At 37.7% G+C, this 14,528-nt stretch overlaps 4 protein-coding genes across 5 annotated transcripts in view; 2 read left to right on the top strand and 2 right to left on the bottom strand.

The window, feature by feature from the left end:
• LOC110183090 (uncharacterized) overlaps nt 1–14,528 on the bottom strand; it is a 193,718-nt gene that overhangs the window by 60,340 nt on the left and 118,850 nt on the right. The window contains exon 3 of the mRNA XM_086831028.1: nt 3,696–3,784. Within this exon, the coding sequence (XP_086687154.1) occupies nt 3,696–3,784 (89 nt within the window). The remainder of the gene's footprint in view (nt 1–3,695; nt 3,785–14,528) is intronic.
• Nucleotides 4,810–10,883, top strand: Gpdh1 (Glycerol-3-phosphate dehydrogenase 1). 2 transcript variants are annotated; one of them, XM_086831026.1, is made up of 7 exons: nt 4,810–5,155; nt 5,247–5,424; nt 7,784–7,990; nt 8,057–8,429; nt 8,894–9,047; nt 9,106–9,198; nt 10,365–10,883. In XM_086831026.1, exons 1-7 carry the CDS (start codon nt 5,112–5,114, stop codon nt 10,375–10,377), a joined length of 1,062 nt encoding a protein of 353 aa, XP_086687152.1. In that variant the 5' UTR covers nt 4,810–5,111; the 3' UTR covers nt 10,378–10,883. The 2 variants fall into 2 exon arrangements, with proteins under 2 accessions (XP_086687152.1, XP_086687151.1); XM_086831025.1 differs by having other exon boundaries at nt 4,844–5,155; nt 9,736–10,883.
• Nucleotides 10,946–12,145, bottom strand: LOC110183101 (myosin light chain, embryonic). Its single transcript, XM_020951293.2, has 2 exons — nt 11,761–12,145; nt 10,946–11,703 (listed from the first exon to the last, which is right to left on the bottom strand). The coding sequence occupies exons 1-2, from the start codon at nt 11,939–11,941 to the stop codon at nt 11,000–11,002; spliced, it is 885 nt and encodes a 294-aa protein (XP_020806952.2). The 5' UTR covers nt 11,942–12,145; the 3' UTR covers nt 10,946–10,999.
• Nucleotides 12,544–13,959, top strand: LOC110183092 (cathepsin D). Its single transcript, XM_020951285.2, has one exon. The coding sequence runs from the start codon at nt 12,631–12,633 to the stop codon at nt 13,846–13,848; it is 1,218 nt and encodes a 405-aa protein (XP_020806944.1). The 5' UTR covers nt 12,544–12,630; the 3' UTR covers nt 13,849–13,959.

A 14,528-nucleotide genomic window follows, 5' to 3' on the forward strand; every position in this document is an offset into this window, starting at 1 on the left:
ACAAAGCGAAGCGGCAAATAAAAATGTAAATCATAAAAAACCGAAATGAAAATAAAAATCCCCAATTTGTATGCTGTCGCATATTTCTCAAAACGCTTAAGGATTGTCCAAGGAGGTGTGCTGAGAGCTGGGAGCTGGAAGCTGTCATAAATTCTGTCACCAGATCCGCATTCAAATGGGAATTCCTTGACAAAGGACATGTGCCCCAGCTTCTATTATTGATGCCCAACGCTCTCAAACATCTCGAACATCTCTGTCCTGTCATCAAAGAGAGCCCCGCTCCGATTCAATTGTCTGAGACAAATGTCTTTGGCAAAAGGTAAGGAATAAAGTCTTATTTAGCATATGCAAACGCCTCGAGCGGCCAACTGGGCACATGGGCTAGCCGCACAAACCGCTCGGACATGTTGCACATTACCCTTTTAGTTAACCTTCCTCCATTCAGTATCTCCTCCCCCGTCTTTTGGGGTTTCTGGGGAAAAACTTTCTACAGCAGCTCACCAAGTTCTTTTCACACTTTTCCCATAGCTGCTGAGGCTGCCGCTGGCCATGGGCAATACATCTTGGGCCACAAAACACAAAATCGTCTTAAGTATTTTGTGTGGTTTAAATAAAGTAAAAATAATATTGCAAAAATAAAAACCAATGTCCAGCTGTGAGTGGGTGTGTGAAAGGATAAGCGGGCTACATCCGCTTAGCGTTGTCTTTCTCTAGTCTTGGGATACCCTGCCTAGAATTACGGGTAGTTGGAATATGTTAAAGGTTTTGAGGTTTAAAATATTGGGGAACTATTTTTTAATATGTATATGGTATATGTTCTGTAGTAACTACAAACCAGAAATCAATGATGCTAATGATGCTTAATGTTAATTTAAAAAATATTTATCTTCCGTATTAGAAAGATTTTAAGATTATTTATCTTTAACATTAGGAAGAGAAATATTCTTTAAGCTAACATTAAGCATCAATTGCTAGGTAATGCATTTTATTTTCGCGATCCCTTAATATATGCAGGTAATGGTTTTAGCAAGATAATCCATATTAAATCGAGGAAACCTATACAAATTAAATATTTATAATGTTGTTAATATTTTAATAACATTATTCACTATTACTAGAGAAATACTTTTTCAAATACTGCTGAATTTTACAAATTTCTTGCTTGTAAAAAGTTAATACAATTTAATAATCATTTATTACTTTTAAGAAAGGACATCCAATAGTCACCTTAGGAATCCCAAAACTCTTTCATTTCCTTCACTCGTTTCTTGCCTTTCATTTTTGGGTCTCGTTGTTGCGTAAATGATTTTATTTCGTTGCTGTAAAATTTTTGATGTACTATTATTCTATGCCCAAGTCCCCCAATGTCCATCATTGTTTTTTATAGACACTTTGCTGTGCACACAGCTCCAGCAAAAAGGGTTAATTCCCCAAACCCTCGAGCATCGCCATCACCGCCATCATCATCATCAACAAGGAGCGCCTCATCGTCAGCATGACATGCGAATTAGCCATGGCCAAAAAGGTGGGCTGCATATTGGATGTGGGATCTGGGATCTGGGATATATATGCGATATGCGATGTGTGATATGGGTTATGGGTTGAGATTGCGAGGAGCTCTCTCTCTCTCTTCACGCAATCTTGATGATGTGAATTGTGGCACTTGTCCATCCAATTTTGGAGCGTGGAATAGGATTGATGGCTGCATGGTAATTTTGAGTTTCTGCATAGAAATTGCGCATACGCCAAGTGGGCCGTGAGCCAAAATGATGCTGCCAAGTGAGGGGGGAGGGAGGTAGGGAAAACAGCACTTATAAGCTTGTAATCTTTGACAGATACAAGAGGATGAGCCACCGATAAATCAATGATTAAACGGAAAGTCTGAAAATTACATTCCAAAGGAAAGCATAGGTCAGAGTGTATAGAGGTATATATTTATGGAATTTGGCTTCAGGGTGTCTTTTATGCTTATATTCAGTATTGTTAATGAAAAGATCAAATGAATTGTTTTAATTTAACTAATTTTCTTCTAAAGGCTTAAACAAAAAATGCATTCAAGTTCTAATTTACATTTCAAAAGTGAGTTTGTACCAACAGGAAATCTAGGTTGAGTCTTATGTGTATGAAAATACAAATAAAATATATATAAATTATATACTTTTAAAAGATCCTTTGTTGGGATGTAAATTTCACTAACTTTATAAAATTTTAATATATTCCTTTACTGATCTAAGTACATTTTACTCCATAAACTAATTTTTTACCTTTATTTCTCTTTTTAAACTTTCTGCCAAAGTGTTATCTGAAGTTCTTGTGTTGCTTTTTATCTTTTTAAAAATACAACACATTATTTTCATATGCAACAACAATTATTATTCTGGTCTTTCTAATATATGTTCCCTTTTTCCAAAAAAATCCCATTAGAAAATACAAAATAAACATATTTTTCCAATAAAAAATACAATTGTTAGAACAGTCTGATAATCAGTTATTTTAAGAAAGAACTGAAAAATAATCAAAAAGTATCATAAAATTGTAAATACACATGAAATGACTTTTCTAAATTATATTTAGTAAACTATTAAATAGTTAAGGGCTCTCTATAACTAAAATATTACAAAAATAGCTTGCTAAGAACCCCAAAGAGTACATAAGAAAATGGAAAACAAAAGATGGAAATAAGACTAGACCCACCTTGGCTGCAGCACACAATCACACTTTTTGCCATGGAAACAAGCCAGGCCACAGCTCCCAACCAACCCACATCCACATCCACATCCAGTCCACCTCCCACCTCCCACCTCACAAGAGAACGCCACAGGAAAGCATCCGTCGGAAACAGAACAGACCAGACCAAACCAGACGAGACCAGAGATACCAAGTCAGGCCACGAGCATAACGTGCAACTTTCCAGCTTTCGCCGCAATCAATTTTACGGGTGCACAGCAGCAGGAGCAGGAGCAGCAGGAGCAACCAGGAGGCTGGGCTGCCTCGAATGCGGCAGTGGAATTAGAGCAACCCCGTGCACAGCCACGGCAAACCACTCAGCCAACCACCCACCCACATCCCATCCCATCCTCCGCAGGACCCAGAGCATCCGAGGACACCCACAAACAGCGTTAGACACGCAACGAGAGCGAGAGGAGCGCACGTGGTCCTGCTCACATGAAGGTATTAGCGCGTAACATCGCTGCATGATTAACCTCCTCCATGGGTCAACGCCATGCGGACATCGCGACGGCCACGACGACGGCAACTGCAACTGTGTACTCTGTTCCAGAGTGGGCGTGGCCCTGGTCCCTAGTTCCATCCAGAGATCTGCCCTGCAGTCATCCAGTTGGGGGTTATGGGGTAGTAAGAGCCTCTCTAACCCCATCCAATGATTACAAAAAAACATTAAAGCCTAAAGTATTTTCCAAAATATTAGCGAGGAAAAATAAGTGTTTTTAAGAAAAATATGTAATATTTAAATAAGTAAACAATTGTATTCATTTACCAAAAGTGTGAATTTCATAAAGGAATGTGATCTTGATTACTTTTATATAGAAATTTTGTGCGTTCTGTTTGATACTTAAAGAAGTCTTTTTGATATTCCACTTAATTTAATATAATTTTTTTTTTTTTTTTGTTAACTAAGTAATTCTATTCAATTCAGTCAAACAATAGAATAATAATAAATAAATAAATAAAATTACCTCTTAAGTATTGGTTGCAGTATATTAATTTCTCCCTTGCCATGCATCGTTGGCTTTCCGATTGATTCACAAGGAAAGGGTTCCAGAACCTTTAAATAATATCAAAATTTACACTAAGTTTAAAAGCGGTTAAAAGGTTTTTTCAATGTTTATTGGAAGAATAACAATAAAGGTGTGATAACTTGGAAATGCCAAAGTTACTTTACCCACGGCCCGGGGGTACCGAACTTAAAATCCTCATAACTCAGTCAAAAATTCATTAAATTCAATTCGGAAAGCTGTTCTGTGTTAACTTTTAGAAGGTTTATAAATATGCATTCAAAGCTTAAACCTTTAAAAAATTTAATTTTTTGTTGAATTTTTGACAATTAAAATAATGTACAAAATTAAGAAGAAAAATGAGTAAAAGTTTTTTCCGTTCTGACATAGCTTAATCGATTCGGCTTTTAATTCTGATCAAGAATATATATGATTTATAGGGTCGGAAATATTTCCTACATTGCTTTATAAGCTTCAGACTGAAATTATAATACCCAGAAAGGGTATAAATTTAATAAAGAACAAAATAACAAACACGGGGTATACTGAGCTTCCAAAACATACACAAAAATAAATATCTAAAACCAAAAAAAAAAAAAAAACAAAATAAATAAAATAAAATGATTATAAAAATTAAATAATGAAAAATAAAGACGACATTAAAAGTATAATTAAATTGGAAAGTATAATATTTGTATGAACAAAAGAGTGTAATAGGCTTAGGTAATATTTTTAATGCAAAAAAGACAAAGCGAAGCTTAATATACTTTTATAATTTGTTTAAGTAATGTTTACTAACAGCGGCCACTAATTTGGTTTTTAAGATTTAAACAAATTCAACTCACAACGTTTATATTTCTTCACTTTTAGTAGCTTCTAAGCTAAGTCTAATAGTAAAGTTCACTAACGGATTCAATTAGTAGAAGAAGAAAGATGTCTATTTCAGTAATTTTTTAATTTTAATGTTATACATAATATAAATAATTTATATATTTAAATGTTGTTATTTTTGCATTAGTTTTCGGTTTGAGTCCTTGCTAAGTGCTCTGGTTTTAGAGTGACCATGCGCACGCACAGTGAAAATACCCATAATAAACACTTCCCAGTTCAGCATTTCACCCTACCCCGCCAACGGTCTCTGTTTTGATCTGATTCGCACCTCCACGATTTTCGCTTGGCTTCTTCGGGACGTGTCAGTTTGCAATCAGTTTAGTTTTGTGGCCCAATCGGTCGTAATCAGCGTCAGTCAGAATCGCCAATTCAGACCGCGAAGTAGCAGTAGCAGAAGCAACAGCAGCAGCAGAACCTCGCAAAGCAGCAAGAACCAGCAACAACAACAAAGGCAGCACCAGAACAGAAACATAAACTGCACTCAGAATGGCGGAAAAAGTGAACGTATGCATTGTGGGCTCCGGCAACTGGTGAGTGGGAGGAGTACCCTCAATCGGACGATGCACTTATATAATTGATTGATTGCACTCTGCCCTTGCATTGCGCACCTTGACCTTGCAGGGGTTCGGCCATAGCAAAAATCGTGGGCGCCAATGCCTCCGCCCTGCCGGAATTCGAGGAGCGGGTAACCATGTTCGTCTACGAGGAGCTCATCGATGGCAAGAAGCTGACGGAGATCATCAATGAGACGCACGAGAATGTCAAGTACCTGAAGGGACACAAGCTGCCCCCCAATGTGGTGAGTCCTCCGAAGGATACTCTACCCCCCAAAGTAGGCTTATGTAACTGCCAAGTGTGTGTGTGTGTGTGGATATTGTGGTGGATTTGTTAAGAGCCATGTGGCTTACATAAAAGGCTATCGCCTTGATCTTGACCGTGTGTGCAGCAGCAGCGCCAAATTATCTAATCAGACGACAACTGCAAGCAAGTCTATTTATATACCTTTGCGCTCTCTCTCTCTATCTCTCTTTATTTTTCTCCCTTGTGCGCTGCAGTTTCACCTTGGACTCTCTTTGCACTCGCTTTCGCCTGCGCCCTCGCTCTTTTTGTGGGAGCACTCTTTAACGCCTTTGACATAGGTCAAGGCCGGCTTTGGCGGCCCTTCCCCAAAGCTCCTCCTATTATTATTTTGCAACACATAAATTGCGTCAATATTCCCCATTAGGCAATATAATTGTGCAGCGATAAGCAGGGCACTCGAAATGGGTGTATTTGGACATATGTACGTCCTCCACAAAGCACTTGAACTATTATGTTCTGTTTTGGCGATTATCGATAAGCCAACGCTACTGTTTTCGGGTTCATGATGGGGGTGATAAAGTCCAGCACCTTCGGTAGTAGGTTATCCCGGCTGTCCAGGTCCCCTTAGTGTTTGCCCTGTAAACAGCCTGTTGATGCCAAGTGTTTGCCAACTTGCTTAGGAAAATAAAAAAAAAAGTTCCATGCACAGACACACACATAGTTCACGATTACAGCCATGCGTTAGAGGCATGAATATTGATAAATGTGAAAAACAACAAGAAAATATGCTAAGTCGAATAGGGGAACACTCTTACGAAGTGATGGTAAAGTACCCTCATTTTGATAACTTCCGAATATTCCCTCAAAGGGGTTAAGATCAGTTGGGATATGGCAGGGAATAAACAATTGAATAAGACTTTAAAATTCCGAGTTGAAAAAGCATAGAAAAGGCCTTCATTTATATAAAATTATATTATAAATCAAATATATATTAAGCATTTATAAACAAAGAATGAACAGATTAAACAAAAAATATACCATGGAATGACATACAGGTCTCTACAAATTTAAAATCAATTTAAATAAGTGCAAAAATATGTTTGTGTGTAATGATAATTATGTTTTTTGTTAGGTATAGCAAATCAATTTAATTTAACCAATACTCTAAGATTTGTAAGCAATTATTCATCAATAATAGCATTGGTTCTATTGAAATTCGTAAGATTTATCATATCATTATAGTATAAACAAGCTCATGAAAAGGTTTATATCGACGTTCAAACAGTTGTAACACTAGAATATTAAATTAAATAATATAGTATTCATTTTTAATACTCTTTTTGAAAGTGTATAAGAAAACCACACACACACAACATATAGGCGAGATTTTTCTATGCTTTTGTCGGTTTGTTTTGTATAATTAGAAGACGCCTTCGCCTATTTGGAACACATACATATATTCGTAAATTTTGGCAAGCTTTCACTATAGTCTCTGGGCGCCAAAACAACAACAGATGAAGCCAAAAAATAAAACAAATACAAATGAGACTAAGCAATTTTCTATAAGCAATGATCGGGATCAATGTCAGAAATGCAACAAGTATGCAAAGGCAAAGGCAATGAAAATGAGTCAACAAGTTAATCGTTTTGGCACGAACGAAAACGGAAAATACTATAAAAATATTGTTTGTTTTTGTGCTTTTGTTTTTTACCTTCTTATAGAGCGGCGGCTTAGATCGGTACAAGTGGTTAGCACATTTGATTAAGGCTTCACACAGCTGCTAATCAACATCTATAAATACATATATAATTAACAGTCGGATTAATAAATTATGCCTGTATTTTCCACCTATATCACCAAGAAAAACAATATACTCTAAAAACCTGAATTTTTGTGATCTCTAAAAATAATACATTTCGCTGTTTATCAAATCATTAGACAAACGTAACCGTAACCTTGTGCAAATGCCAAGTTTGCCTGTTATCTAAATTGTATGTTATGAACTTTATATACTTATATAAAGACTCTATCGCCAACTTTCCGCAAACAAGTTAATTAATATATGTATTTTGTGCTGCTCGGCATAAACTCATTACGAATGCCAGAAACAGGTTTGCCAATGTGTAGCAATGTGGAAAAAATGTATTACTTGAGGTAACACAACCATATCAGACCCGCAAATTAAGTAGTCTAGACAACGGAGAGACGCGCCCCCAAAATAGAGAACACGTGCTGTGAAAATGATTTCCTCAATTCGTCTGCAGTTCCCTTCATTCAACCTTCAGTATATGCCATGCTTATCACCTCATTTCTTATCACAGAATAGTAAGCAAAAATTTCCTTTACTTCTCCACAGGTTGCCGTGCCCGATTTGGTTGAGGCCGCCAAAAATGCCGACATCCTGATCTTTGTGGTGCCCCACCAGTTCATCCCCAACTTTTGCAAACAGCTGCTGGGCAAGATCAAGCCCAATGCCATTGCCATCTCCCTGATTAAGGGCTTCGATAAGGCCGAAGGCGGTGGCATTGATCTAATTTCGCACATTATCACGCGTCACCTGAAGGTAAGTCGACGGAGCAAAAGGTGACCCTTTTGAAAAACTCTAATCTCTTGCTTGTCTTTCCTGCAGATCCCATGCGCCGTGCTGATGGGCGCCAATCTGGCCAACGAGGTGGCTGAGGGCAACTTCTGCGAGACGACCATCGGCTGCACAGACAAGAAGTACGGCAAGGTACTGCGTGATCTCTTCCAGGCTAATCACTTCCGCGTCGTGGTTGTGGACGATGCCGATGCCGTGGAGGTGTGCGGCGCTCTTAAGAACATTGTGGCCTGCGGAGCGGGTTTCGTTGATGGCCTTAAACTCGGTGACAACACCAAGGCGGCTGTCATCCGGTTGGGTCTCATGGAGATGATCCGCTTCGTGGATGTCTTCTATCCCGGCAGCAAGCTATCCACCTTCTTTGAGAGCTGCGGTGTGGCGGATCTGATCACGACGTGTTACGGTGAGTGGGGGAGAAAGGTCACAGAGGGGCACAGTGCCAAGATTAGCTTTCAAATCGCTCTAGTTCAGACATAACAATTAACTTCAAATGAGGCAGTTATCAGCTAGAAATGGAACACAGTGCGCGATAACTTATCAGTTTGTGAGTAATGTGCGGGAAACATTATTTAGTTCTAGAGATATCAACCTAATGTCTTTACGGAGTCACAAAGTTGTCATAAAAACAACTTGCAAATTATTTAAAAAAAACGTTTTCCCTATTATTATTCCGTACCTTTGCAAAAGTCTAAAAGTGAACTCACAAAGTAATTAAACAAACATTGTTGTTTACAAATAATCGTAAAACGGTTGCGGGAGCCGAGTTGTAAACAATAACAAAGATTGAATTACTAACTGCGGTCATCCGAGATTTATTTCCCATAATTTGTAGAAATACTAAGAAAAAATTCCCATATACACACACAGGTGGCCGTAATCGTCGCGTCTCTGAGGCTTTCGTGACTTCCGGCAAGACTATTGAGGAGCTGGAGAAGGAAATGCTCAACGGCCAGAAGCTGCAAGGACCACCCACTGCCGAGGAGGTGAACTACATGCTCAAGAACAAGGGACTGGAGGACAAGTATGATATAAATAGTGTATTATTTACACCTATTAACCGATTTATTTATTAATTACAGATTCCCCCTGTTCACGGCTATCCACAAAATATGCACAAATCAGCTTAAGCCTAAAGATTTAATCGATTGTATACGCAATCATCCCGAGCATATGTAAGTGTTTTTGTTCGCGTTCGTTTTATCTCGTTTGCGCCCGTATATCCCGCTATCCTGTTATCCTGTTATCCTGAAACTCCCCTGAAAAGTGCTCTGCTTTGTTTTCTCACTGTTTGCCTTTGATTTAATAATTGTCTTCTTAGTTGCCATAATTTTAAGTTTATAGTTTTTCCTAACCTAAGTTGGATGCACCTTTTGTTTTCTTATTATTATTATTATTATTTTGGAATGTTTTATTTTATGTTTTACTTTAATGCTCCCGTTTCCTAACCAAAACTTAGCTTAATGTTAACTTAAATACAAAATGCTGAATAATAAAACTCGAAGCGAAATTCAAAATTTCTCAAAATTATTGTATTATCTTTCAAAATCGTCATTTCCAAAACCAAAATTCACATCAAAACCATTTCATAGACAATTATTATTCAGCCCATACATAGACCATACCTGTAGTCATTGCAAAATTGATTATTTTTCATCCATAACATATTTGATTTTTCTTCTCTTCCTTTTTTTATATTATATTTTTCATAGGGACACGTCCATCATGCCGTCGCCAAAACTCTAAACTGTGTTACACCCAAAAACCAGATCAGTCAAATGTATATTGTAAATACTACTACTACTCTACCCGCATAGATCAAGTCAAGACCAGTCATCTTCATCCATAAAAAGACATATATATAGCCATATACGATATATATATATGCATCAAGTCAGACAAGTCGCTTTTCATATCTCTTTTTTGCTTGCTAATTACTGTTTTTCCCTTGCAATATTTTTCTCCATGATTGTTTAAAGTGTTTATGTGTATTAGGTAAAAAAAAACTGAAACAAAACAAAGAACCAAAAGTAAAAGTGTCATAATTGTTGAAGATAATTAATTGGATTTGTTACAAATAAATATGATTAAAAATGAAAATTTTTGTACATACCACTCGAAAAGTGTTATTCATTCATAACATACTCAAATATATTCGAATACATTGGCAGCGACAAATCGGCAAAAGTACGTATAGAAAATCAAAGTTTTATACATTTTGCAATTATAATTTGTTTGGCACGATATTGGGTTTTTTATAACCAATGTTCAATGAGTTACAGTTGATTTGATTTATTCAATTTAATATTTATATTAATGCTTTGCATTTTCTATTCCACAGGCAAAATTTGTAAATCTCTAAAGAACGTTTTTAACATTTTTATGCACCACAGAGAGAGATAGAGGGAGAGAGTAATTGTATTTTTTCAGCACAAGTTAAAAAATCAATGATACTTGGGACTCAAAATGGTCCAAAAAAACTACCCAGCCGACTATCAGGATTGTGTATAGGTTGTTCATTTAGTTAGCTTATATATTAATATTTCTTTTAATCCGATCCCACGCATATCCAAAGAACCACAGAAGGAAACTAACAGTCAACACCAAAGTCTGCTTTAATTTTAAAATTTAGTCTTGTTTTTTTTTTAAAACGTAACTAGCCAAGAAGCAAAGCGCGAGTACCTAAGCAAGGATATTGTAATTTTGTGGCCACGAGTATTAATTACAACAGCAATCGGAGGGAGCGAGCGGAGAGAATCTTAGTCTAATTTTAATCGGATTGCGTAGATCTTAGATTTAATTGTACAAAAAAAGAAAAGCGAGCGTTGTCTAAATAAAAGCTGAGTAGTTAAATGAGTTATTTTATATTAATTAATTAATGAAAAATACTTTAGCCTGAAGGAAAAGCAGTAAGTACATATGTATATTTAATCCATCTTATGGCTTCATTTAATGATTTTACTTTTGTATAGGTTTTTATTCATTCATGATTGAGCGCAGAAAGCGGCGATAGTTAATGCCACGAGAGCTCTTGGTGTCCTCCATACCCTCGGTGAGCACCTGTAGCTCTTCCAAGGTAAAACACTTCCTTCTTCGGTTTACCAAAGCCAACAGACTTGGGATCTCGATGAAGCCACTGTTTAGCGGATCAGCACGACGCAAGGCATCAATAAACTCATCCCTCTTGGCCATATCCATATCAATGGCATTGCGACCGACAGCCTGAAGATAGATCTTGGCCTGGTTCAGTGTCTCCTCTGACCCGGATTCCTTGCCAAACATTTCACGTACCAGTTGCTCATAGGGCACATTGCCATCGGCATCGGAAACCCGATTCAGTAGACCAAAAACCTCCGACTCTTCGAGACGCTCTCCCATGCTAATCAGCAGGCGATGCAGCTCGGAGTAGGACAGCTTTCCAGTACCATCTGGATCCAAGGTGCGCAGAGCACGCATCACCTCCTCCGCCGAGGGACCTTCATTCTGATCCGCCATCTGACAGTAAAGGGTGAGGATCAACTCGAAGGAGACCCTCTGACTCACTGGTGCTCCCAGAAGACCCAGTGCCTCACGCCGATGCATATGCTCATCCAACCGAGCGGCAAGCCACTGATCACTTAGATTCAATCCCATGGAGCGTAGACAGTCGGGCATGTCCGAAACACTTATGCGGGATGCAGCTGCTCAGTGTCAGATTATTAAAAATAATGAAGGCTATGTTAATGTCTCTAATATACCATTTGAACCACAAACACCCGCTTCCTTTCCGAACATAGCAAACATGTCGAAGACCTCATGAAGCTTGGCCACTTCCGGTAGCATAATCATTAGTTCCGACTGTTTGCGAAAGAATCCGAATTCTGGAACCGGCTTCTGCCGCTCCTCGAAAACCTCCCAATTTTCTTTTTCCTTGTTCATACTTTTGGAATTAAAAAAAAGGTGTATTTAAAACACACAAAATTGAAATAATTTTGTTCTAAGAGCCAAATATTTACATATTTACAGGTGAAAATTTTGTCACAAGACAATAAATCTGAGATGACTTGATATATAATATATTAAGACAATATATTCTTAAAATGTGAGAAAAATTAAATAATAATTATGGGAGAAATTAAACAATAAAAATAGTTTTCTTCCTCTAATAGTTAGTGAAGTTTCAAACCGTTGCTTATACATATTTCAGCTAGCGACACCGGATATGCCAGTTTATCCGGGGAACTATTTATACAAAGTTTCATTTAAAAGCCGAATAGATGGCGTCAGACATGTGTTGAACAAAAAATGTTTTATAAATATAATAACTTCATAACCTATAATTTACGATAATACACAATTTATATAAATTGTAGCTAATTAAAAAAAATATATTAAAATAATTACTCTTTAGTCTAAGGGCTTGGCAACAGTTAAAATAAATAAAGTCACGTAATGGCAGAGAAATATTTCCTGCGTAACATCCGGGCCACGTGACAAAATAATCCTTTTAGGCATTTGGCAACAGCTCTAGCATAACCCCACAGCTGACCCGATAGCTATGGAATTTCGACTCTATAAATACGTGACCCCCGCATAAGTTAAGGGCCAAAAAGTGAATTCAAAGTACGATGCAGATGCAGTCTCTAAAGAAACTTGGTCTGGCACTGACCTTGCTGCTTCTGTTGCTGGCCATAAGTGCAGTGGAATCAAAAAGATGGAGAAAATATCACAAAATAAACATGCGAAGGCGAAAAGGACACAACGCTCTTGGTACATTAAAGCTCAACAATACAAGTGTGCAAGGAAATGTAAATAATTTAATGATTTCGGAATCAAAGGAAACAGTCTCGGCAGCTTTACCCACAGCGAATCTATCAAATTTCTACAATAACGTGTACACTGTGGCATTGGATTTTGGATCTAATGGTCAGCCTTTGACAGTTCTTGTTGATACAGGATCTGCTAACCTGGCAGTCACAAGTTCCCAATGCAAACAGCAAATATGCTTGCAAAGAAATAGTTATAATTCTGGAAAATCCAAGACATATAAACAAAATGGAACAGCAATTCAAATTGATTATGTAGATGGCACCCTCAAAGGCTTTGTCTCCCGGGACACGGTCGAGTTAGATGGTTTGAAAGTAAAGAATCAGGACTTTGCTGAGGTCACTTCCTTACCAAACGCATTTTCCAGACTAAATGGAATTGATGGAATTTGGGGTTTGGGCTTCATTGATATAGCCATCGATGGCGCTGTGCCACTTTTCTATAATCTAATATCTCAGAAACTGATTGATATACCAATATTCTCTGTTTACCTCAATCGCAACGCTTCGGATCCCAACAACGGTGGACAATTGCTGCTGGGTGGATCAGACCCTATTCTCTACAAGGGATGCCTCACTTATGTTCCCATCTTAAACACTGGCTATTGGCAGATCCCTGTGGCCAGATTTACCTTAGGAACAACTATACTATTCTCCAAATTCGATGCCATTGTGGACATAGGAACCTCTCTGATCTGTGTTCCTTCGAATGCTATTGGTATTATTAACCAGAAATTGCAAATCAAAGAGTTTGCTGCAAAAGATGGCGTCTACATAGTGCCCTGCAATAAGGTATCCAGCTTATCGGATATCACTGTTAATATTGGAAGAAAGGATTTCACTTTGAAGCCATCTGATTATATCCTCAACTACAATGGCACTTGTGTCTCTGCCTTTACAAACTGCAATGGTTTGCAGGGACTGAGCAATCTCTGGGTCTTTGGAGATGCATTTATAGCACCCTTTTACTTGGAGTTTGATTTTGAATACAAGCGCATAGGAATTGCACCAAAGTTATAAAGAGAAGGAATGATTATATATAGAACAAGTAAACATTATATTCAATAAATTTGTATTAATAAAGATATGTATATTATTGAAATATATATTTTGAAAATAAAAATACAAAAACTTATAATGGGGTCGAAGGGGAAACACTATCACCATCACTAAAGATGTTAACAGGCCGGAGGCCACGCACAGACTGAGATCAGCGAGACGGCCGTACCTGTATTTATAGTCCCCGAGTGAAGAGAACAGAGAAAGCGAGAGTGAGAGCGAGAGAAAGGGGGTACCACTCGAACTCGAGGCAGAGAAAGTTGGAGAGTAACAGATATGTTGGAGTTAGAGAGAGTGAAGAGAACAGAGAAAACGAGAGCGGGAGAGAAAGAGGTACCTCTCGAGTTAGGCAGAGGGAGGTAGAGAGTAACAGATATGTTGGAGTTACAGAGAAAGTAACAGTAGGAGAGAGACAGGGATAGAGAGACCTCCAGAGAATAAAGCGAGATAGAGTAAAAGAGAGACAGGGAGAACCTAATGTAAATAATATTATTTCAAGGCTGGATACGAGTTCATTGCAACAAAATGTATCGGAAAAATATATTCAGAGATTATAATATCGCTTAAAATTATAGCCGCCAACAAAACAGATTTATTTTTAAGCCAAATTTATCCAGGGCTTAAGTTTAGATAGCTATCTG

Source organism: Drosophila serrata, unplaced genomic scaffold (assembly GCF_035046125.1).
Source record: "Drosophila serrata isolate PLE 108 unplaced genomic scaffold, ASM3504612v1 contig_240, whole genome shotgun sequence".
NCBI classification, from domain to species: domain Eukaryota; kingdom Metazoa; phylum Arthropoda; class Insecta; order Diptera; family Drosophilidae; genus Drosophila; species Drosophila serrata.